Source organism: Balaenoptera acutorostrata, chromosome 16 (genome assembly GCF_949987535.1).
Source record: "Balaenoptera acutorostrata chromosome 16, mBalAcu1.1, whole genome shotgun sequence".
Taxonomy (NCBI): Eukaryota; Metazoa; Chordata; class Mammalia; order Artiodactyla; family Balaenopteridae; genus Balaenoptera; species Balaenoptera acutorostrata.
This window is the reverse complement of record NC_080079.1, coordinates 32409711-32434673: the sequence shown is the minus strand read 5'-3', so window position 1 is coordinate 32434673 and position 24963 is coordinate 32409711. Positions and strand designations below refer to the sequence as shown.

Below are 24963 nucleotides of genomic sequence, written 5' to 3'. Positions count from 1 at the left end.
CCCCTACCCCATACTGATTCCCTATCACTGCATCTGCCATGTTCCTTCACAGCAGTTACCATGTTTGGTAATTTGTATTTACCTGTTTGTGTTCTGATTTATTATGTGACTCCCCACTAGTCATTAGGCACTTTAAGGTTGAAGACTATATTTTGTTCCTTATTATACATCTAGCACAGTGAGTGTCAAACAGGACACTCGTGTAATATTTGTTGAGTGAATCAAAAACTGTGTGGTATGGCTGAAGCACCTGGAGATGTTTATTCTAGAGAAGAAGCCATTCGAATGACCTCACTTCTTAATTCTATCCTTGAAGTTGCACAGAACAACTCTGTTTCCCCTTTTTTTGATATTTAAAAACTTGTACTGTGTGGCCACCTGGAGAGACTTAGGAAGCCACAAGAAATGGACCTCATCTTCATCCCTCCAGGGCTGTCTCTCCCTGACTGGACCAGACAGGCTTGGGAGGTCATCACAGGAGGTGTCCAAGTGGAAAGTGGGCCTTGTGTGTGGTGCATGGTGGGGGGGGGGGTATCTTTAAGCATTGGATTGGATGTTAGATTATATGACCTCTGGGGTCCCTTTTAAACCTGAGACTCCATGAGTCCATATTTTCCCATCAAACCTTTGGGTACCTAACAGGTTCAGTCTGCTTTGATTTCTTTTCTTTTTTAGAACTTGGAGGGGAAAATGTATTTGTTCTCTTTAACTTTTCTTTTTTTTTGGCTGCACCACTCGGCTTGTGGGATATTAGTTCCCCAACCAGGGATTGAACCCAGGCCCTCCGCCAGGGAATTCCCTCATTTGCTTTTGATTAAGTAGATTTTAGACAAGATTGGGTGTGTTCAGGGTGGTATGGCCATAGACAAATTAGGTAGATTTTAAAAGTCAGAACGGGGTGTTTATTCTTTAGCTCCAAATTGCAAAGGAATCCCCTAATCAACTGTCTAGGCTTGCTGACTGATTGGCAATGTGAGGTCAATAAATACGGTGTGACCTAGTGAGTTCTGGAAAGTGACCAATGGGTCAGTGACCAGACTTGGTGTGCTGGTCAGCATTTCTGAGTGTGATAAGATTTCATCAGTGCCCAAGGGGAACTCAACTACCTGATTTAATGCTATCTTGATCAGTGCCAGAAAACAATAAAATAAAATAGTAATCATCCTTTAAGGTTGTGATTTGGTTTTAGCTGTTACCCTATAGAGGAAGAGTCTTCATCAATGTCTGTAGCTTTGTGGTTTTCACTGAGGGCTGTATAGATCTGTCCACATCCAGGACATTTTTATATTTAAGCCAGTAGAAAGAGATTTTAGACCTATCCTCCCAATGAATCTGTTCTAGAAAAGGAAAGTGTAGTGGATACTTTACTTAGCTTACTGCTGCCATAAACACTACCAATCTCAAGACTAACTCCTCTTCCCTGACAAAGTTGATCCTAGGTGGAATGGGGTTGCAGGGCAAAAACTTGGAGAGCACTGATTAACTATGTGCTATCAGTAATTTATTCCACACCCTTCACCCCCACCTCACTGACCCTCAAGTATCTATTTTAACAATTCTTTGTCTAGGAAGCCTTCCATTCCCCACTTCCTGCACATTCTCCACCTCAGATTAGATTAGGTACTGTTGCTATGTACTTCCATAGAACTTTGTGCTTCCCCATCACGCTGAATTGTAATTGCTTTTAATATCATTTATCTTCCCTTCTAGGCTATAAATTCTGTGAATATGGAGATTATATCTATTTTACTTTCACTGTATTTCTGCTAAAACCTTGTATGTGCCTGGCACATGGAAGTTGCCTAGTACATATTTGATAAATAGGTGAGTGGATGGATGGATGGATGGATTGAAGGACTACTACCTCCCCACTACAGGCAAATGCCTAATAGATTTGGTCATTCTTAAAATTAGGATGGGCTCCTTTTGTTTTCAAATGAGTAGAACAGTGTTCCCTTTTTAAGAAGTAACTGTGAACATTAGATTAATCAAGAGTCCAAGTATCTTAGAAATACTCTTACCTGAGGCATAGTCCCTTCGCGGAACACTTGGAGGTGCTTTGACTTTCAGCCTGTAAATAACAAATTAGACAACTGGTCCGTGAGTAGGACAACTGTTGTCAAGGTCCATGATATAAGCATGTTTAGAGATAATGGATAGATAACCAATAGAATAATAGCTTCTTTTGGACTCATCACATTGAAAGACTAAACGTACTGTAAACGTAGCGAAGCCATTAGTCAGCGGTTTCCCACCTCTCCCCATCTCCCCAATGTGGCTGTGACTTGACAAAAGTGAAGTTGGGAGGTGAAAGGGCTCCGAGAGGCCAGAATACATGTAAGCGCTGAACTCAGAGGTTCAAGGAAGGTAAATGTTGATTGGTTGATAGGAAGGGAAGAGAAGATGAACTCTATTTTAACAAATAACTTAATAAACGCTTTAAATAATAGTAAAAAATTAGCTATAATCAACAGTTTAGCTGTAGGTTGGACTGAAATTATTTTTGTACTATTGAAGAAATGCCAAATAAGTGAGCAGTGAGTGTCTCCAGCTTGGGGATTGTGATATTTAGATTAGAAGTTGAACTGTTTCAAGCACTCTCAAAACTGCTATCTTTATGCACATATAAAATGTTCTGAATATTCACAATGCTTCCCCACTCATTAAAAGGAGAAAACTAAAATTACATTTCAAAAATGTATCTCAGTTTTTAGGCTTTTTACAAGTTCTGACAACACTTTCTCTCTCATTATTTGAAATGTGTAAGGTTTATAGTAAATTATTATTTTTAATAATAGTTACCCATTTTATTTAAGAATGATTTGCTTAGTGAAATTTAAAATATATATAAATAAACCTATATAAAACCCAGTAGCCTTCATATACTAAAATATCACATCTCTTTATATAAGCAGTGTATAAGGTAACCATTACATACAAAACATATTTCATTTTTGGGGAAAAAAAGCAGTACAGAAAATCATGTTTGATTACAAAAAACAAGCCTTATAAACCAGAACTGTAATGCTGCAAAAATAACAATATTTATATTTGCCTAGAAATTCTGCTTTTTGTTTCCCCAAAGGCTTTCCTGTTTATTATTTCATTTAATTCTCAGCAAGCCAGCAGGGCGAGCTGGGAAGACATTGTCATTAGACCTATGATGAGGTCCAGAGAGAGATTGTCCAAGGTGCTGAAGGGAAGAAAAACAAAAACAAAAGTGTATCTGGTGCCAGGTCTGTTCATGGAACAGTAAGATTTCAAAAAACACAAACCAACTATTACTTGTTATTGCCTTCCTTTCAAAAAAGAAAAGAAAGGGTATTTTAATACCCCCAAATGTGTGACGGTCATCATCTCAGAATAAAGGACAGATTCAAGAGATTACCGTTGGTCACTGAACACCGACCAAGAATAAGAGGTGTGGTTTGGGCCTCACTGAGCAGCCAGCAGCTGCATGCCAACCCCCAACACTTCAAGGTCCTTATTTTCTCATTTGGCCATGAACCAGTGGCAACTCTGTTATGATCTTCTGTTAGGAAACCAGTGTGCTCAACTGTGCTTCCTCCTTTCAAGGTGGCACCTGTTGCTTGGTTACGAGTGAGAGCTTAACTTCGGGGCACTTAGACCCAAAGGGCCATTGACTTCACCCAGGGTAATGACTGTGGCAGCCATATTTTCCAAGCTGAGAAGAAAACATGGTTTGTCAAGTAAAAGTGCATTTAGGGATAATGGGCAGAATGAAGTAGAAATTATATGGAAAAATTTGAGCTCCATGGCTTCTGTTAAGTATGACTGGCCATGGAATAAAGAGACATTTTATACAAAGACTTCATATTATTGAGAGAATTGGTGTATTGTAAAATTGGCAACTGTGGGATAATTAATCTAGAATTGCTAGTAATTAAAACAATGACTGACAGGGTTCTCTCATTTCAATGAGATTCTATATATATCAGAAATAAGAAATGAAAATAATCACACACCTCTCCCCATCATAGGACAGAACACGAAGACAAATTCTTCTCCTGTATGAGATGACCACTGCCCCACAAGCAGAAGACCATTTTAACTATTTTATGATGATCAGTTATACATATTGAAACTCATTTACATTTTATAGCCGAAAAACACCACAAAAAGTGATTTCTTACTCTTTTTTTTTTTTAATTTTATTTATTTTTTGGCTGCATTGGGTCTTTGTTGCTGCGTGCGGGCTTTCTCTAGTTGTGGCAAACGGGGGCCACTCTTCATTGCAGTGCGCAGGCTTCTCATTGTTGTGGCTTCTCTTGTTGCGAAACACAGACTCTAGGTGCACAGGCTTCAGTAATTGCAATACACGGGCTTCAGTAGTTGCAGTGCGTGGGCTCAGTAGCTGCAGCATGCAGGCTGTAGAGCACAGGCTCTGTAGTTGTGGCGCACGGGCTTAGTTGCTCCACAGCATGTGGGATCTTCCTGGACCAGGGCTCGAACCCGTGTCCCCTGCATTGGCAGGCAGATTCTTAACCACTGCTCCACTAGGGAAGTCCCTGATTTCTTACCCTTAAGTTTAGCAAAGACCCCCCCCCAAAAAAAAGATACTCTGTTCTGAAAGCACAAGGAAATGAGCTTTTATCCACTATTGGTGGTACAAAATTTTTGGACAGCAATTTGGTAATATCAAGCAAAATTTCAAGGGCACAAATCCTTCTACCCAGAAACTAGAAATTTCAGTTCAGGAAGTTAGCTTTCTGGTACATTCAAAGTCTGCAAAGGATATGTATTGAAGTATTATTTGTGACAGGTAAACTAAAAGAAATGGCCACAAAATTTTGACAGATATTATCAAATTGGCCTCCAAAATGTACGTTTGAACTCCTACTCCCACTTTAAAAAATGTCCACCAATATGTAACTGGTTAAATGAATAATACATTTATAGTAGACTTAATTATCTGTTTAAAAGGTATATGGTGGGCTTCCCTGGTGGCACAGTGGTTGAGAATCTGCCTGCCAATGCAGGGGACACGGGTTCAAGCTCTGGTCCGGGAAGATCCCACGTGCCGCGGAGCAACTAAGCCCGTGTGCCACAACTACTGAGCCTGCGCTCTAGAGCCCACGAGCCACAGCTCCTGAGCCCGCATGCCACAACTACTGAAGCCCAAGCGCCTAGAGCCCGTGCTCCACAACAAGAGAAGCCACCGCAATGAGAAGCCCATGCACCGCAACGAACAGTATCCCCGCTCGCCATAACTAGAGAAAGCCCGCACACAGCATGAAGGCCTAAGGCAGCCAAAAAATAAATAAATAAATAAACTTAAAAAAAAGGTATATCGTTATTTTTACATACTAACAAAGAAAGATGTCCGTGATTTAGCATTAATTAAAACCAACAAAGCAAGTTGGTAGAATGTGTATGTGGTATGATGCCACTCATGATGAAAATGTATGTACGTACAGGTATGGACTATATCTATGTCAATGTGTGTGTGTAAACACACACATATAGATATATAAACCAAATTCACTCATGCTGTGTCCATTTCTGGGGAGTGGGTTAGGTGGGGATAGGAGAAAGTGAGAGATTTTGACTTTGTACAATTCTGAACTCTTTGATTTTTTTTTCCTGGTGAATCTGTATTACTTTCATAAAAATAAAAACAAAAAAACCGGGGCTTCCCTGGTGGCGCAGTGGTTGAGAGTCTGCCTGCTAATGCAGGGGACACGGGTTCGAGCCCTGGTCTGGGAAGATCCCACATGCCACGGAGCAGCTGGGCCCGTGAGCCACAATTGCTGAGCCTGCGCGTCTGGAGCCTGTGCCCCGCGACGGGAGGGGCCGCGATAGAGAAAGGCCCGCGCACCGCGATGAAGAGCGGTCCCCGCACCGCGATGAAGAGTGGCCCCCGCTTGCCGCAACTGGAGAAAGCCCTCGCACGAACCGAAGACCCAACGCAGCCAAAAATAAAATAAATAAATAAATAAAATCAAGTAAAACTTTAAAAAAAAAAAAAAAAAAAAAAAAAACCTTAAACAAAATCTTAACAGAATACCATTTCCCCTTTCCTCTTGACTAAGATTTTGAGTGGCAAATGCTGGTATGTACAATGTACAATTCCTATTCTCTAAAAAACAAAAACAACAACAACAACAAAAAGAACCTAAGGGGCGTGTGTGTGTGTGTCTGTGTGTGCAGGAAGGTTTGGAATTCTAACTTGCCCTCTCCAAGTGCCAATTGAAAACACCATTTTAAGGCCATAATTGAAAAAGCAGAAATCAAAATATGGAAACAGTTATGGCATCCTAAAGAAGTCAGGCTGTGTTCTTGCAACTTCTCTTTTGGATTTCTCCAAGTGTGTCCTAGTGACCCTTAGCTAAGTGGTCAAAGAAGCTGATTGTCCTGCTTCTATAAAGGTCTCTTTTGATGTTTGCCAGGCACCTTGAATGGCATAGCTCAGCTTTCCAGCAGTGAGAGAGAAAAGCAAGGTGCCTGAGTACCACCCACTCATTCACCATGTTTCCTGAATGTGGGTCTGACCACCATGACTCTAGCCATGAGTAAGAAAGTGTCACATGCTAGAGAGGTTGCAACTCATCACTTGGGTAACAGGGAAATTTTGTGTTCTTCCACTTAGTGCAGGCTGACCTAAGATGTTATTTACATAAATAAGTGCTCACATAGTGCTATGGCATCTAACTTACTTTTTGATCTTGTTCATTATTCCACCTTCATTGTTCTTGATATCATGGACCATTTTTTGAAGCTGCCTGTAAGAAATGAAATTAAACATAAAATATTAACAACTAGGTTGATTTTTTAAAAAGTCTTCTCTCCTTCCTGAGTATAAAAAAAAAAAAAAAGAGAGAAAACAACTTACCATAAACCCCCAAACAGCATGAATGATATTGTATTTCATTAAGTTGACCATTTTCTACTTGAGCAGAGGGAAGGTGTGACTGATTCTATAAGGAGTGTGGTCACTGGGCCATGCCCCCACCTGTTGAAGTCTGGGTCAGTCTCAGGCTGTAAGAGGAATTCTGACTCTCAGATATGTCTGCTCTGAGGAGAAATGTGAGCTATCACAAGCCTCACTGTTTATCACTTATTGTCCTCCGAGCATCAACATTGCAAGGATGGAGCTACCTTGAAGGACACAGTATAGACAGAAATCAGCCTCAAGATTTTTTTTTTCTTGGTTAACTTCACTAGGTAGAATCTGCAAAATTGAACAGATATCTGAAACTTCCGCAGAACAAAAAGTAATATGCACAAAATCGAAAGATAAATGACATGCTGGAAGAAATATTTGCAACACATAATAATAAGAAGAACTACATGTTTTGATTAACAAAGAAATTTTACAACTCAGTAAAAAAAGCTTAAAAATGTGATAAGAAAATGAGCAAAAGATGTGAACGCAGAGCTAACAGGAAAAAAATGCCAGTGGCCAACAGACCAATGAAAAGTTATTTAACATCACTTATATTTAAAGAAATCTAAATGGAAACAATGAGAAATCATGTTCTGCCTATCAGACGGGCAAAACTTAATAAGTGTAATAATTCCCAGGGTTGACAAGTGTATGAGAATACAGATATTCTTGGGAATATAAATTATTACAATCAATATCTGTCAAAGTGTAAAACCACCATGCCTTTTGACCTGGAAATTCCACTGCTGGGAATTTACCTTATGAACATAGTCAGAGACTATACAAACATTATACATATCAGCATGTTTATTCCAGAATTATGTGTAATAACCCTAATCCTTCCTGCCTTTCCCACTAAAAACACCTGGAAACAACCTAAATGCCCATTTATCATTAAAAGGGAACTAGTTAAATACACATTGATAAAACCATAAATGGAATACCACAGACCTTAAAAAAATACATCTATATTGCTGATATGTAAAAATACTCGAGATATTATTTTTTTTTTTAATTTTTTATTTATTATTTATTTATTATTATTTTTTTATTTTTGGCTGTGTTGGGTCTTCGTTTCTGTGTGAGGGCTTTCTCCAGTTACGGCGAGTGGGGGCCACTCTTCATCGCGGTGCGCGGGCCTCTCACTATCGCGGCCTCTCTTGTTGTGGAGCAGAGGCTCCAGACGCTCAGGCTCAGTAGTTGTGGCTCACGGGCCCAGTTGCTCCGTGGCATGTGGGATCTTCCCAGACCAGGGCTCGAACCCGTGTCCCCTGCATTGGCAGGCAGATTCTCAACCACTGCGCCACCAGGGAAGCCCCACGAGATATTATTAAGTTAAATGAAAATGGAGGATGAGGAGAAAGAAAAGAAAGAAGGAAAATTCAGAATATGCATATATTTTTTTGTGGGGAAAAAAAAGACATATATACATTTGTGCTGGTATGGGCATAACTTTTTAGAAGGACATGCAAGAAGTTGTTAAATGGTTTTCAAAGCTAATTGTAATTAGAAAAGTTTATAAATTAGAAAAAGGGTCAGAGTATAGGACAATGTTTTGTTTTCTTCGTAATGATTTTCTAACTTAAAATACATCTAAATAAAATTTCACATGGTGCTGCCTTGAAAGAGTAACATATTTGAATTGACCTTCCAGGCAAGCCTTTCCTTTGTTCTGAGAAAGCTATTTCATTGGGCCCTTTAGTTAATGAAATGTAAACTTGTATATAGCCATTGTTCTAGAAGAAAATGGACTTTTTCCATTAAAAAATGCAGATTTTTCTCACTTTGGGAGCTAAGCCCTCTGTTAGCTAATATGAAGAGTGGTGCATAATTAGGCTTAGCATAGGTCTAGGAAACCCCGTTGATTGGAATTGGAATCTGGGAGAACTAGTCTCTTGGACTATGTATGGATTTATGACTCATATGCTGCAAAGTTTTCCGGTGTAGGGATGGAGCAGTTGAGAGGATGAGAGGACAGCTTGTCAGAGGAACTCCGCCTGGCCTGGCCTGTTTGCGTCCTCCACTAAGTGTTAATTTCAGGCTAACTCTCCCGTGCTGATGTTCTGCTGTAGTTGTTTCCTGAGGGCCACTGGACATCAAGGAAATGGCGGAAGATTTATTGCATAGGTGATAGACATTCCTACTCTCAACAACCTTGGGAAAAGGGAAATTGTCAAACAAGAAGTGGGAACTTAGACTGGGGATTTGGGGGAGCTCTTTTCCCTTCTAGGTCTAATGACTGTGAGGACCTGGAGACCTGAAGAGCACAGACAAACCCAAGGGGTTTTCAGTGGTGGGGAGCTGGAGGGGTGGGGAGGTAGCCCTGAACCTGAGACTGGGTCTGGGTCTCTGCGTTGAGAAGAGCCATCCACAATGCCATCAGTAGCCATTTTCAGCGAGATAATTCTGTTTATTGTCCCTGAACCTTCAGTAGTATCCTGTCAGGATCTGCAGCCCAGCCTTGGTTGGGCTGTGGGGAAGAGTGTTTCCCATTGGCACGGAGCAGTGGAGTGCAGAGGGAGGACAGGCTGGAGAGTGGAGTAGAAAGAGAAGAGAGACTTCTTTCAGGACATCCTTAAGGCTGCATCTGGGGGAATCATTTACATAACTGGGGGACCCAGTGAGGGGCCCAAGTTCAGATATGGGAAGGTCAGTGCCAGTCATAATTTGGGTAACAAAGGAAATGAGGCCATATCTTATACCACCAGTTAGGGGCATGTTGACTCCATATGTGTGAGAGCTCAGCAAAGCACCAGGCTCAGCGGCAGAGAGAGAAGGATGGATGAGAGAGAAGAGGACCAACTGGCCCATCAGAGACACACAGAGGGTCCTTCAAGCTGGACTCTTGAGTTACCTCAGAACCATACAGTATTCTAGAATTTGTTCACGAACATCCTGTGCAAACCCCTTTCTCCTTTACCGGAGGAACTATAGAGAATCTGTGAGATAGAGGAATGAGTGAAAATGAAAAATAGGAGGTCTGGGAGTAGAGAGGAAGTGAGATTGAGAGAGAGGTTGAAATGGATTGATTGGAAAGAAATTGAATAATTTCAAGTGGAGAGCAGAGGGCACCCCTGGTTATAAGCTGACTGTAACCGAGTGGAATGTCTTTAGCCTAAGTTAATGCCTAACCGGGTAAAAGGCCAAAATGAGCCAGAGTGAAGGATCCTATCAGAGTTCCGTCAAGAGTGGGACACAGGCAGAGTTACAGGGAGCCAGCGGCTGACTTGCATAAGTGACTTTGCTGTAGGCGTAGACAAACAGATGTTACAAATAGTTGCAAAAAAGTTTGATGTAATTTTGTCATTTGTTCAACTTGGTAGTTGATGCTTCTTGGCATTTCCTAATTACTTTTAATTATAGATTATTAAAATAATTATAATCTATAACTATAGTAAATTGTTGAATTTTTCTCCTCCCTCTGCATCTCATTCACACAGACCCTGACATCCACAGACTGCTCAGTTACAGCTGCCAAACTTAGGTTACCTTACAAGTCAGTGTCCCCCAAACCAAGAAAATGTGGTAATGCTCTCAGCTCATTTTATCAACTCTTCATACACTGTGTGATGCACAGCTTTTGCTGCCCTCTAGTATCTTGTGCTCCATTTTGGAGCACATTTTTTCCTCTACCACAACTTGAAGGATATGCAATAGCAAAGAAATGTGCACCTGGACTGTTTCAGGAGAGGATTCTCTTGAGCTGAACATCAGTTGTTTCACTGTGTTAAGTTGTGTGTGGGTGAAAATAGGTAAGGCATAAAATAGCTGCACTTTGATTTTCTGTTTCTGAGATATCCTTCCATGTCTGGGAGAATGATAATAGGATCACAATGTTCTAATTTTTTAAAGTTGTGAAGAGACAGCCATGTGTACGTGACAAAATAAAACAAAGAACATAGCTTATCTAATACACATTTTAAAACAATATTAATATGTAATTTTTAAGCAGTATGGCATTTAGGCATTTAAAAATGGTGAGCAGGTAATGTAAATAATTATATTTATTATTCCTTGTATAAACCAAATTGAATTTTATATTCTCTCCTTTGCCATTGTTTAAAATTTTTTTTTCAAAGTTTTGAGTTAATATCAACAAACTTAGTTATTTAACAACACACTGTAGTAGTGTGGCCCTGGCTGAGCCTGGATCTCAACAAATTTAGATCCCACGAGGTCCTGAGAGAGGAAGAATCATCATTTGAAAGTTACCAGCAGTTTTTTGCCTTCAAAGAAGCAGCTTACTTTAGAATCTGATAGACCAGTGGTCCTCACACCAAACTGCACCGGAATCACCTGGAGGCCCTTTGAAACCCAGAGTTTCACTCCACCCCCGGAGTTTCTGATTGGGTACGTCTAGGTAGGGCTGGAGAATTTGCATTTCTTTTTTTTTTTTTAAAGTTATACAATTTATTTATTTATTTATTTATTTATTTATGGCTGTGTTGGGTCTTCGTTTCTGTGCGAGGGCTTCCTCTAGTTGCAGCAAGTGGGGGCCACTGTTCATTGCGGTGCGCGGGCCTTTCATTATTGCGGCCTCTCTTGTTGCGGAGCACAGGCTCCAGACGCACAGGCTCAGTAGTTGTGGCTCACGGGCCTAGTTGCTCCGCGGCATGTGGGATCCTCCCAGACCAGGGCTCGAACCCGTGTCCCCTGCATTAGCAGGCAGATTCTCAACCACTGCGCCACCAGGGAAGCCCAAGAGAATTTGCATTTCTAACAAGTTCCCAGGTGGTACTGACTCTACTGCTCAGAAGCCCACCCTCTGGGCTCAGCTGTGACGGGTCATGCCTTTTCCCACTGCGGGCCTTTTAGTTGTGTCAAGTAAAGCAAATACCTGCTTGAGGAAAATTAAAATCCTTGTTAACCCCGGTGCAAAGCTTCAGACAGAGAAGCTGAGTGGTCAGTTTGGTAACCTGATTTGGACGTATTCTTTACCAGACTGTCACTTCTTTATGGGACTTGATTTTTCTCTGTGTGAATTTAGACTACGTTATGCCTGTATATTTTTATATTTCTTATAGTCCCACACTTTCTTCTTGAGGCACAGTTTGTAAAAGCTGCAGAGTGGAGATGAAGGGGCTACAGGAAGGATGTGCTCCTGACACTGTGCAGTAATCCAGAAGCAACTGGACCTGCTCTGAGCGGAGTGCTATGGCTGGGATTTTGCCTTTCCTCATATGGTGCTCTAACACGGAATAGCACGGACTGTGGTGGCATTGGGATGAAGACACAACCATAGCCCTATCTGTGGGGGGTGTGCTGTCCTTGCTGTCACTCGTCCTGTGAAGACTGCAGTCCAGAAACCGTCAGTGAAGAAAATGAGGATGTGGTCGGCAGGTCTTGGGCTCTGGTATCGGGATGTTTCCTGTCTTCCTGGGGCCTCCTGGTTGCTGGTCCCTGGACTACAGGTTGAGTTGACCTCTAGTAGCATTCATTCTCATGATGCAGAGGTGAGCTGGCACTCTGGCTGGGAGCAAAGCAGGGAGGACCTGAGGAAGGGTCCAGGACACTAAGCGAAGCCTTGACTAGTAGCAAATATAAGTCATTCTTTGTGTTATACTTCCCTTCTGTTATTCCTCAAACTTCAGTGAAGTCTTATTAACTCTGTTAGGACTGTGGGGAAATAAGGGATGGATTGGTGGAAAGAGGTGGAAGGAGCCCAAGAAATCCAGATGGAACCTAGAAGATACCCTCTGCACCAGAGAATGGCTCCTAGAGACTAATGAATGGATCTGGACACAAGCAAGAGCCAGAGTAGAGATGTGGGACGTGCAAGCAGCCCCAGGACACCCAGAATCCCAGGGGAAGGAAGTCTGTAAAAGTGGGCTAGGGCTACTATGATTTGAATGGCAAAAGATAACCATTTTTCTTTTCTTTTTTTTTCTTTCCTTTTTTGGACTCACAGGTAAGTAGTGGCTGGTTACACAAGCTGTACATTTTTTAATTTCTGATGATTTCTGATTTAAAATGTAATATGTGCTAAGTAAAAGAACCCAATCTGAAAAGACTACATACTGTATGATTCCACCTGGAATCTGGAAAAGGCAAAACCACGGAGACAGTAAAAAGATCAGAGGTTTGTTAGGAGTTCAGGAAGAGGAAAGGATTTTTAGGGAACATGGGATTTTTAGGGCAGTGAAACTATTTTGTATGAGACTGTTAATGGCAGCTGTATGCAATAGATGTTCATTGTAGATGAACTTGGGTAGATTTCCTCCAGGCTGGAAGGTACTCCAGAATTGGGTTTTATTATTATTGTTGTTGCTGTGGGGTTTTTTTTTTTTTTTTTGGTAGTGGCAGGGAGGGTTGACTGAGAACACTCCCCAACCTGACATGGCTGATTGGCATGGAAGGTTGGATTGGTGGGATGCAGAGCTCCACTAGGGCTGGGATTGGGGTGGGGGACACTGGGAAGGCAGCTGCACGTGGCCAGATCAGCAAAGAGTAGTCCAAAAACAGACATATTTCACTAAAAACCTTTCTAATAATTTTTATTATATACAGGACATGATTTAAAAGATGGTATCATCTGCAAGAAGTGCTTTTTTTAAAGTTTAGTAGAAAAAAAATCAGAAAACATCTTGTTTTCTTTTTAGCTTCTTAGTGCACTCACAGAGGACCATGAAAAGGCAGGTTTTAGGGTATTTTTTTTCACTCTGTTTTTCTAGAAAAAGTGGAATGTAAAGCAATGTTAATCTGAGAAAATCCCTATTTTATCTGGATTTAGGAATGGATTAAAGAGGGTTTCATATTCAAGCAACTCTTCACAAACAAAAAGAGCAGGCAACTCCTTCCTCCTTCTTCATCCCCCACATCTTAACCTCAAGCCCAGTTCCGGAGTTTCATCCTTTCAGTATGCGTGGGGCTGGTCCTTCTCCTGAAGCCAAGATCCAAGCCTACAGCTGCCCCTTTGCACCAGGAAAAAGCTGCCTCTGCCAGTGTACCTCTCCAATCCATGCTCTGAAGCTTTGTCAGGGCCTATTCAGCTAATGTTTCTAAAACCCAGCTTTCACCAGGCCACTCCCTCCTCAAGGGCCTGCAGCACCCCAATGTCTACTGAATCAAGCCTGGCTTTTTGTTACTCTTGGCCGAGAGTTACTCAGTCTCACCCTGAGTTCCCAGAACTGCAAGGGTGACTGCCTGTGAATTATCTACACCTACTTGGTTGGGTACCCTTATGACAGCTACCTGTGCTCTCCTCACAACTGGCCTGGTATCTCCAACTTATATGTTTCTTAGATCAAATTGGAGTAGAAATATCTCTAATATCGTCTTTGGTAAATAGAGAGGCAAAGAAAACATCCAGTCTCTTAACTACTTCATGTTATGAACGGATTTTTAAAAATGTAACTATCATCACTAGGTCTGCTGATTCTTTAGCTGACTTCCTCCTTTTACAGGAGTTTAAATGATCTCATTATTGACTCTGGATTTCTTTTTTAAGATGCTACTAATCATTTTATGGTATATTTTATTTTTGTTATTAAATTTAACAAGTAATTAAATAATCTGGTGTTCTTGGATCTTCAGGCTTGAAATTTCCAAGCTTTTTTTTTTTTTAACTTTTTCTCTCTCTCACTGACTATTCATCTCCTCTCACCAGTTACATCAGTTCATCTTTAGATGCATCTTACCCATCTCTGTACCCTCCTATCCACTCCTTCAGCTACAGCCATTGTGATCTGATGGATGGTGGACTATGCCAGTGGTCCCTCATCTTTTGTTTTTCACTTTTTATTTTATATTAGAGTATAGTTGATTAACAAGTTGTGCTAGTTTCAGGTGTACAGCAAAGCGACTCAGTTATACATACACATGTATCCACTCCTTTTCAAATTCTCCTCCCATTCAGGTCGCCACATAACATTGAGCAGAGTTCCCTGTGCCGTACAGTAGGTCCCCGCTGGTCATCCACTTTAAATACAGCAGTGTGTACATGTCAATCCCAAACCCCCTAACTATCCCCCACCCTCCGCTTCCCCCTCAGCAACCACAAGTTCGCTCTCCAAGTCTATGAGTCTGTTTCTGTTTTGTAAATAAGTTCATTTGTATCATTTTTCTTTAGATTCCGCATATAAGCGATATCATACGATATTTCTCTCTCTGTCTTACTTCACTCAGTATGACAATCTTTAGGTCCATCCATGTTGCTGCAAATGGCATTATTTCATTCTTTTTTTTAAGTAAATTTACTTATTTATTTGTTTTTTATTTTTGGCTGTGTTGGGTCTTCGTTGCTGCGCATGGGCTTTCTCTAGTTGAGGCAAGCAGGGGCTACTCTTCATTGTGGTGCGTGGGCTTCTCATTGCAGTGGGTTCTCTTGTTGTGGAGCACAGGCTCTAGAGCGCAGGCTCAGTAGTTGTGGCGCGCGGGCTTAGTTGCTCTGCAGCACGTGGGATCTTCCTGGGCCAGAGATTGAACTTGTCCCCTGCATTGGCAGATGGATTCTTAACCACTGCGTCACCAGGGAAGCCCTATTTCATTCTTTTTATGGTTGAGTAATATTCCATTGTATATATATACCACATCTTTATTCATTCCTCTGTGGTTCCCCATCTTGTCTCCCTAGCTTATCTCTCCCCTTCCCCATGTTCATTTTCTTAAATTGCTTTTATCATGTCATTCCACTCATGAATAGTCTTCGATGTCTCCCTGTTTCTTGCAGGATAAGGTAAAAGCTCATTAGCTTGGCATTCAAAGGCCTTCAAAATTTGGACACCAAACATTTTAGGCATAATTAATCCACTGTTATGAACCCACAATTGTTCCCATTCCATCCCACCAGCCCACGGCCCAGCTCAAGTCATCCCTTTCCCCTTACAGATCATTTCTAGGGCACAGGAAGGGAGGCCACTTAAGGAAAGAGCACTGGATTGAGAGTCCAGAGATGCAGATTCTACTCTAATCTCTGAAGCTTCCTGGCTGTGCAAATCTGAGCAATTCTTGTCACACTTAATGCTTCATTTTCTCCTATAAAATGAGAAGGCTGGATTACACGGACATTCAAGTCTTTCACAGCTCTAAACTATATTTCTATATATCCTGAATTCATAGCACTCAGGTAGTACTTAGTCATTTAATCTCCAGTGCTATAGCAATTTTTGAATTATGATTTGGTTCACATGACATCTTTTGTATTTTATATCTTAAACTGTTTTTTTGTCCTAAACTAAAAATAGTTTTTTTGTTCAGTTTATGAAAGTAATACAGCTAATTTTTAAAAATTCATGTGATACAGATAGATAACAAGTGAAAACTACTCATAATTCTTTGCTGGGAACAGGGAAGATCAGAGAGCTGTAAGAATCCTAAAAAGGGAGTGACTGCTTTGAGGTTTTAAGATGAAGTGACCTGAGAGCTGGATCTTGATGGGAAAATAAAAATTCACCGGGCAAAAGAGTGAGGAACAGCAGCTAGGTAGTGGGAACAGCAACTACAAAGGCTCAGAGGAAATTGTCTGAGATGTTTGGGGTCTAGTGAGAAGCTGAGAGTGCCAGGAATTGGGGGTATGGGGGGAAGGTGCGGTCAAAGCTGAGGCTGGGTTGGGGGGATACAGGGAGTCAAGGACCTTGTTAGTCAGGCCAAGGAGATGGGGTTTATAGGCAACAGGAAGCCTTTGGAAACCTTTACTCAGAGGCGTGTCATGATTAGGGTGGAAGAATGGAGGAGGGCCTGGGCATGGTGACACTGGTGGCTCAGAGACCAGTAGGAAGGCAACTCTGCTGGGCCCTGGCCCAAGCCCACAGCAGTGGGATCCCCAAAATAGTGGGGTAACACTAGGAGTGGCCTTCAGGGCCTCAGCTGGGCAGAAGAGAGAATTGACGGCCACAAGGCCAACAGTTCTCACAGAGGACTGTGCTGGAACACAGCGCCGTGTCAGTAGACCTGGTCCTCTCTTCATTTAAAATGTCAATATTTTGTTCATCATGGAATTTTTTGCATTAATTTTGATTTTTAAAATATTACATGAAAATATTATTTCTTGATTTACTGACTTGGGGGGCCTTCCCCTTAAAGTTTAATATTATTATTTGTTTTATGTAAGACATGTATTTGTCTTATTTACTCCACAAACATTCAGTGAGTGCAGACTGAGTAGGGCATGTGTGGATCCAGAGCTACCCTGAACACAAACCCTGTGTCTGGTAATGCAGGAGGAAGGTCCCTTCTGCCACCACATCACATGTCAGAAGCCTCTGACCTATATCAGACCAGAGGACAGAGAGAGACAGATGGGTGGGGGGTGGGAATTCTCTGATTCACACAAAATATCTTCCTTTTGGATAACTTCTGTCTCAAGACTGAAGTCTGGCTACCGACCGTCATTTTGAAGCAGAATGCCACTTTTTAGTGAGTATTCTGTTTTTTGCATGCAGCAGACCTTGTCCTATCACCAGCTTCCCTCCTCCGTCCTTTCCACAGCCTCTTCTAGCCCTGGCCTGGCTTCCTCATGCCCCATTTCCTCCAGGCCAGCCTTTCTGTGGCATTATTGGTGTTATATTTAGATTTGCAAATTCAGCAACCAAAGCTGCTTCCTTCTGGAGAGCGAGTCCACGGTGAAGCTGGCACAGAAGTTTTGGCAAGTCCTTTCCATCCTGTGCTAACCTGAGAAGCCTCCCAAGAGTGAGGTAGCTCCCCCAGCCCCATTCACAGACGCAGATACAAGGCCCAGGAGGTCACCGGGCTGGTCTCAGACCACACAGCTCTGAAATCCCAACTCCTAGTTTTGCCTGTCATCAAGGTAGTCACAGAAGTTTGGTGGTGAGAGAGACTCTAGGAATATCCTGGGTCAGCCTCCTCTTGGAAGGGAGGACACTAAATTCCAGAGACATTTTGCCATTGCGCCAAGATCAATTACTGAGGATTCCCCCAGCTCTTTCCCTCACACCCTGCTCCTTCCCTTTCCACACATGGTCTGAGTCTCCTTCTAGAGGACCAGCTTTTCCATGGCAGGGATGTGCCTTCCAGCTTCTCATACCGTAGCCCGGAGCCATGGTTACAGCCCAAGCCCAGTGAGCCAGGCTAGTGGTCAGTTGGATAATCAGTGGCGACAACAGTGAACGCCAGCACTCACTGAGCATGTGTTATGTGCCAGGTACTTCGCGTGCATTATCTCATTTAACCCTCACAACCCTGTGAGGTAGGTCTTATTATTATCCCCATTTTAAAAAGTGTGATCAAAAAATAACCACATAACATTAAATTTATGATCGTAACCAATTTTAAGTGTACAGTCAGTAGTGTATTCACATACACATTGTATATTCACATTGTTGTGATTATCCTAATTTTTATAGTGAGAAAATATTTGCCCAGAGAAGTAATTTGCCCCAGGTCCTACATGTAATAATCAACAGAGCTGGGATTCAAAATCGGGCCGTCTGACTCCAGAACCCGTGCTCTCGACCACCCCTGGATGACATGTGCTGACTTGTCTCAGCTTGGGCCCCTCACCAGGGTGGATGACCAGCTTCACCACGTGCCTCTCTGGGCATCTTCCTCTCCATCCCTGAAGAAGGCATCCAATCCCTCTACCGGCCAAGTGGTTTTTTACCTGGGACACATGTGCCCCCACTGCCCTGCCACTAGTCCCCAAGGTCAGACTTGTTGCTAGATGGTTGCATGGTCTCTTAGAGGCCTGTTTCAGTCTTTAGGGAGGGGCAGAGAAAAAAGAGGAAGGGACAGATGGCAGGAAAAGGCGGAAAGAGAGGGCAGTGCACGCAGGCGGCAGGAAGGAATGTGGCAGGGGCTCTCTGGGTCCAGAACAGGCTCACAAGCAGAGTGGCTGAGCTCGGCTGCAAGGAGACCTGGGTAGCTATCCCTGTGTGCCCTTCTTATCACCCTAGTCAGAAAGGCCACCTAAGAGTCCTGGAGTAGGGGCATGTGTGCACCTTACACGTGAGCATCTCGCGGCCTGGGTTGTCTTACTAACCACCTATTAACCAGAGAAAGTAATTTGCAAGTTTCTGCAGATGCTCCACCATTTCCTTCTTTTTTTCCCACTGAGATCTGCAAATATTTTGTGATAGTCTTTGGCAAGTCTAGACTGCTGATCTTGGTTATAAGCAGACCGAAATTGGGCTGACTTGGCATAACCAGGACCAAGGATGATCCTATTCATACCCTGATTCCTTTCCAAAAAACTCCTTTCACACTCTACCCTATCAGAGGCAGTTAGGCTTGGGCCACACCGTTCTGACACTGATGAGATGACAGGAAACTAGGTTATACTAGCCGTAAAAAGTTCTTAGAAGATTTGCCCCTTGATGTGACAGCAGAAATTGTCAGGCTCTCCTCCTCCCTGATTTTAGGGGTCTGTAGGGATGCAGCACTTTACTTCCTCTTGCTGATGCTTGCCCTCACTCACCCACACAGCAGGGAGGGGCTGGGATAGAGGCAAGCTTCTTCCTAAAACGTGTGAAAGCAAGTTGTGAAAAGCAAAAAAGTTAAGGGAGGCTCATGGGTTTGGAAGAGTCCCCAGAGGTCCTGTTATTTAATCCTGTACTGGGTTCTGATTTTTTTTTTAAACCTATTTTTTTAATAGAAATTTATTTATTTTTGGCTGCTTTGGGTCTTTGTTGCTGCGAGCGGGCTTTCTCTAGCTGCTGCGAGCGGGGCCTACTCTTCGCTGCGGTGCGTGGGTTTCTTATTGCAGTGGCTTCTTTTGTTGCGGAGCACAGGCTCTAGGCGTGCGGGCTTCAGTAGTTGTGGCTGATGGGCTCTAGAGCGCAGACTCAGTAGTTGTGCCGCACGGGCTTAGTTGCTCTGCGGCATGTGGGATCTTCCCGGACCGGGGTTCGAACCCATGTCCCCTGCATTGGCAGGGGGATTCTTATCCACTGCACCACCAGGGAAGCGCCTGGGCTCTGATTTGCTTCTTGTTCTAACTAGGTGCTGGTAGCAGGAATTTTGTGATGTTTACAGTCTTTCCTCTAACAACATAAAAATTATTGTGTGAAACTGATGATTCTCAAATTTGTAAGACTCAAGGATAAATAAGTAACTCTAATCATTTTCAGAAAATTCTGAAAATATAATCCTATGTAATTCTAGAAAAGGAATATGTTTTAAGAATTTGAGCGTGTTCTTTAAAAAATTAGGCTTCATGTGGAAAAAAAATGAGCCGTGGGTGTGTCTACATGGTACACCCACTTGTCTGGGCATTCATTTCTATAGCTAAAAGCATAAATATTTTCAGGGGGTAAAGAGAGATTTTGCAGAATGGTATTTCCAATACATTGAAAAAATTTGACTCAAGCTCATTTCTTTGGGATCTTAGTGAAAAAAAGATATTGGGGAATATCACGTGTAGGGATTGAAGTGGAAGGAAGCATTGACATTCTTAAATGTTTACCATCCAGAAACATTTATCGATAATACATTTTTTACTTTTTTGGACGCACCACGCAGCTTGCAAGATCTTAGTTCTCCGACCAGGGATCTAACCCGGGCACACTGCAGTGAAAGCCCTGAGTCCCAAACACTGGACCGCCGGGGAATTCCCCAGTTAATTTTTTTTTTTTTTTTTAAAACAGCTTTGACACAGTATCTAATTGGTCGAACAAAAATATGATCATGGATCCTCATAATATTTTATGGTAAATATGGAAAATAATTTCATTATCAAAAATTCATCATTCCACCATTTCAAAGTGTTCAACTCAGTGGCATTTAGTAAATTCACAATGCTGTGCAATCACCACCACTAACTAGTTGCAGAACAGTTCATCGCCCCAAGCAGTCATTAGCAATTTTAAAGCAGATTTTTTTTTCCAATTTACTTTTGAGGCACACGAATAGCTTTTGTTTTAGTCATGTTAAGAGTTGTTTTCAGCATTCATCAGGTGAATTTGACCAGTCATCTGGGCAACTGTGGTAATCTGTAAATGTGGTGATGACATGAAATCAAAAGGTTTTCAGTTGTAAAAAGCGGACTTTGACCCTGAACAGGCTGTAAAGACAATCCAAAAGGCAAAATAGTTACATAAATGTAGAGGGTCCAGTTTTCCAGTGATGTGGTATTACATTTGCCATTTTCCTTTTTGAAAGTATACTTCTCATGTTTGTATTTGATTCTACTGTAGTTATTTGCACTAAAAATGACTGTTTCCTTCCTGTCCAGGATCAGGTGTGGTCATTAATATGCCAAACATGCTTAAAAGGTACTCTTCACCCTGCAGCTTTTTGCACTTTGAACCAAGTAAAGTTGTAAAGTAAACAGCAACAACGTAGTCAATGGGGGAGGGCATTTCTTTCTACCTTTGAGCTCAACTCTCTAATCCTCTGGTCCAAGCAACCGCAGTCACAGCCTCCCTGCTGGGAACTCCCTTTACTTAGGTGTGGTCTCCCTCCTCTGACCTTTCCCTCCTTCTTATCACCACTTTCCTGAACAATGTCCCCTTCTTTCAACTAACAACCATAGATTGAGCCACCTCTGGGCGGGAGACAGAAGAGCACAGCCCTCTGTCCCCAGGGTCTGAGCTGTTAGATTCCCACCTGGATGTTAGTGACGGCTAAGGGCTTAATGCCTTAACCTATTACACATAGTGATGTTTAAGTTTGAACCAGGACTCTGAGACACACCTTATCCCAGGAGGATGTCTCTCTAATGACACAACTGGGGCAACAGGAGAGCCCAGGCCAGGAGGGATTTGTGGGGAGGGGACATTGACTGAACTCTTACTCTCTATTTAATATGTTTACTGTTACAACACCCCTATTATATTATATATTATTATTCCCATTTTCCAGGGGAAAAGCTGAGGCTAAAAAGGATTAAGTAACCTTCTCAAAGACCAAGAGCAAGGGAGTACAGAGCAAGTATTCAAACCTAGGTCTGCCTGATTCCAAAGTTCAGCAAAAATCACCTTTCTGGGGCACTTCTTAAATTATACAACATGGTCCTGTATGCTTAGTCTCCACATAAGACCAATTCTGCTCTTTTTAATTATAACTCACTCTCAGATTACATGAACAATTGTGGGAGCATTCTTTGAAAAATATATAGTATCAGTAGGGAACCAAACATGACTGAGTCAGTGTGAAATTCAAGTTTGGACCTGGAAACATGTAATAGCATGAAATACTGACAGTAATATTCTGTAGGGCCTCACTGGGGTTTCTGACTAGTAAATTAGCTGCTTTTTAGTTAAAAAAAAAAAAAAAAGTCGAGGAAAAATACAGAACACAGACTAAGCTAGAATGTTTTACTGGCCAGTAAATAACACAGGAAAAAAAAAAAAAGGAAGGCGTGGCCTGCTGTTCCTCCCTCCTCCTAGGCAAACATGGAGGTGCAGCTCTAGACTAGGCCTTTCTGGTGTGAGCTTGGGTAAGTGACTTCACCTCTCTGGGCCTCTTACCTGAGGGACTAGAGAGATGGTCTCTCCATCTTACTTGCCCAGTAAAACTTTCTGACTTGGGGGCTGGGGAGGGGAAAGGAGGAGGCTTCTCCACTGATGTCTGTGTCCTGACACATTGCAGGGGGAGAGGCTCAGCTGAGGGGGCTCATGGAACTTGTGGCCAGCACTGGCTACCTAATTTCTGGGGCCCAGTGTAAAATGAAAATGCAGGGCTACTAGTTCAAAATTACTGAGAATCTTAAGACTGCAACAGCAGACATTAAACCAAGCATGGGGCCCTGTGAGACTGCACAGCACAGGCCCAGGAAACTCAGTGGCCTCTGCTGTGTATTCCCTACACCGCGGGGAGGGTTGAAGTCTGGAGGAGATCTGGGGCCCCCAGCTGGCCTGCTGGGGGGCAGAGACGCCCCTGGGATAACGAGCTCCTTTCTCAAGAAAGTGGCCAACGGGGAAGCACCGCTCATCAAGGACATGCAATACATCCCTTAAGCTGGCTTCCGTGCCTTGCTGTGCAAATGAGCATTGAAACAAGCCATGCTGGACTGAGGAACTACGGCCTGTTTGGGGGCCTAGACCATGATGCTGTAAAAGGGTTGTGAAAACACCTGAGTGGAAAATCAGCCTGCAGATATAGCTGCTGATGGATGACCTTTCAGAAGGGAGGTGAGACAGGACAGGTAGGAGAAGGCAGGTTAAACAAGGAGCAGCAATGGCTGGAGGGAGGAGTTGTTGGGAGCAGACAGTCCTCAGCTGTGGAGCGAGGTACAGGCGTGGGAAGGAAGACAAGCTTCCCACTGAGGGATGTAAAACCGGGGATGGGAACACATGAGCCAACAAGAGGCTCAGCCCACAGCAGGAGGTGTGCTTCTCTGAGGGAGGGTTTCTACCGCAGACCTGGGCACCTGTGCTCCAACATCAGAGCCCGGCACAAAAGCTGCTTCGCTACAGCGTGCTGGGGAGCCTTGAGGTCAGTGGGACCTAGCGGACAGGACAGTCAGCTGGAGCGCGCTTCAGGGTTCACGGCTCCCTTGATCTGGAGGCAGGACTTGGATGGGGGCTGGAATTCCACCCAATCTGCAGGGGGGGCCCATTTCTGGAGCAACAGGTGTGCCATCCTCCTAACCTCTAATTGTGTGCTTGGTCTCTGGAGGCTTAGGAAGCTGAGCAGGCACGTGGAATGAGAAAACTAAAGCTGTTTCTGAGCGCTTAGACATCAACACCTGAGGGAGCAAATAGAGAGATGCAGGGTCACCTTAAAGAAGCAGAATGGTCCCAGGTCAGTGAGATTTAAGGGGACCTGACAGATCCAAATCACAAAGCAAGAGCCACAATGTGTCTGATGGGGAGGCAGTGGCAGCCCCTGTGACCACTAAGCTACAGAATCGGAGTCTGACTGACTTTTTATCCTAACTCTAGTGGTGTCCACTCAAGTTGCCCAGTCTACTTAGAGAGGTAGAAACATACTATTCTAAGGCAACCTGATGTCTGGAAATCTTTTCCTGCTCTCATTTCTCTACCCAGATGAGAACAACTTATGCTTCAGTGGTGCGTGGAGTTCCTGGAATCTAGTTTTGTTTGACGCTAAAAATTCTTTTTCCAAAAACAACTCATTGAAATATAGGCTCAAGCACTTCTGAACTTTCCCCTTGGCAACGCCTGACCCAAATCATCCCGGACAGAGGAAAGTCAGTCCAGCAAGCAGAGGCCACATCAATTGCAAAGGTATGTATTATAAATACATACTGTCGCTATACGCACATACAAGTGAATCTGTGCTTCTTGTTCTACACAGAATTCATTCCACTCGGTCTGGATCAGAGTTTCCCGACTGCAGCACTATTGACATTTTGGGCCAGATAATACTTTGCTGTAAGGATTGCTCTGCACAGTTCAGGATGTTTAGCAGTACCCCTGGCATCTACCTACGAGGTGCGAGCAGCACCCCCTCCCCAAGTGGGATAGTCAAATGTCCCCTGGAGGGCAAAATTGTCCCTCGTGGAGAACCACTGATCTAAATGATGCAGCTATGTCTTGGGGGAGGGCAGAAGAAGATAACTTCTATGGGGTTTATTAAAAAGCCAAAGAAAGCCATCCAGTGTTTCAATATCTCTCTAACAAGCTATTATTTAATTTCTTTTTTTTTCGTATTCCTGTTTTCTTTAACAAGCCTAGATTCCTTCATGTCGTTGCATGAGGGCAATAGTAAGATCCTCTTTGAAAATGCACCAAACAAGTAAATTCTCCACAGAACAGATGAGGTTAATCATTTGTGGGGGAAAACCAAGAGATTGTAAATGTGTGCCTAAAGCATTTGGTACCAGCCCAATCTCCTCCCATCCAGTGATGTAAGAGACAGGGCTAGAATGTAATTGTGGTTCAGTTCTTGGAAACCGAATTAATTATATCATAGCCACTTTGGGGACAGGTTGCACGAAGAGGGAGGAATTGTTCAGCCACAGCACACATTGTTTGGGTGATTATTGGATCCAGAAGAGAGGGTGCCTTGAATATGTGGACTCTGGTTTAGCGTTTTCCTGGCAGACCCATGCCCAGAGTGGATGAGAAAGAGTGCCTTGAGTTTTCCTAGCTGATGATCCTGAAATCCACAAACACTAAGCAGATTTCTAAAGTGGCTCCCATGTAGCTGGCCCATGAGAAGACAGAGACCTTGTCTGAGAATTGCATCCATTGGTA

The 24963-nt window shown here is 42.9% G+C and overlaps 1 protein-coding gene across 5 annotated transcripts in view; it reads right to left on the bottom strand.

Moving 5' to 3' along the window:
• The window catches only part of BLNK (B cell linker), a 113921-nt gene that overhangs the window by 52876 nt on the left and 36082 nt on the right, over window positions 1-24963 (bottom strand). For 3 of the 5 annotated variants that reach the window (XM_057530892.1, XM_057530890.1, XM_007187448.3), the window contains exons 2-3: window positions 6678-6743; window positions 2022-2071 (exon numbers count right to left, since the gene is read on the bottom strand). In XM_057530892.1, coding sequence (XP_057386875.1) covers window positions 2022-2071; window positions 6678-6730 — 103 coding nt within the window. In that variant the 5' untranslated portion in view covers window positions 6731-6743. Of the gene's footprint in view, window positions 1-2021; window positions 2072-6677; window positions 6744-6853; window positions 6922-24963 lie in introns of those variants that run through there. The other 2 variants (XM_057530891.1, XM_057530893.1) reach the window with 2 other exon arrangements.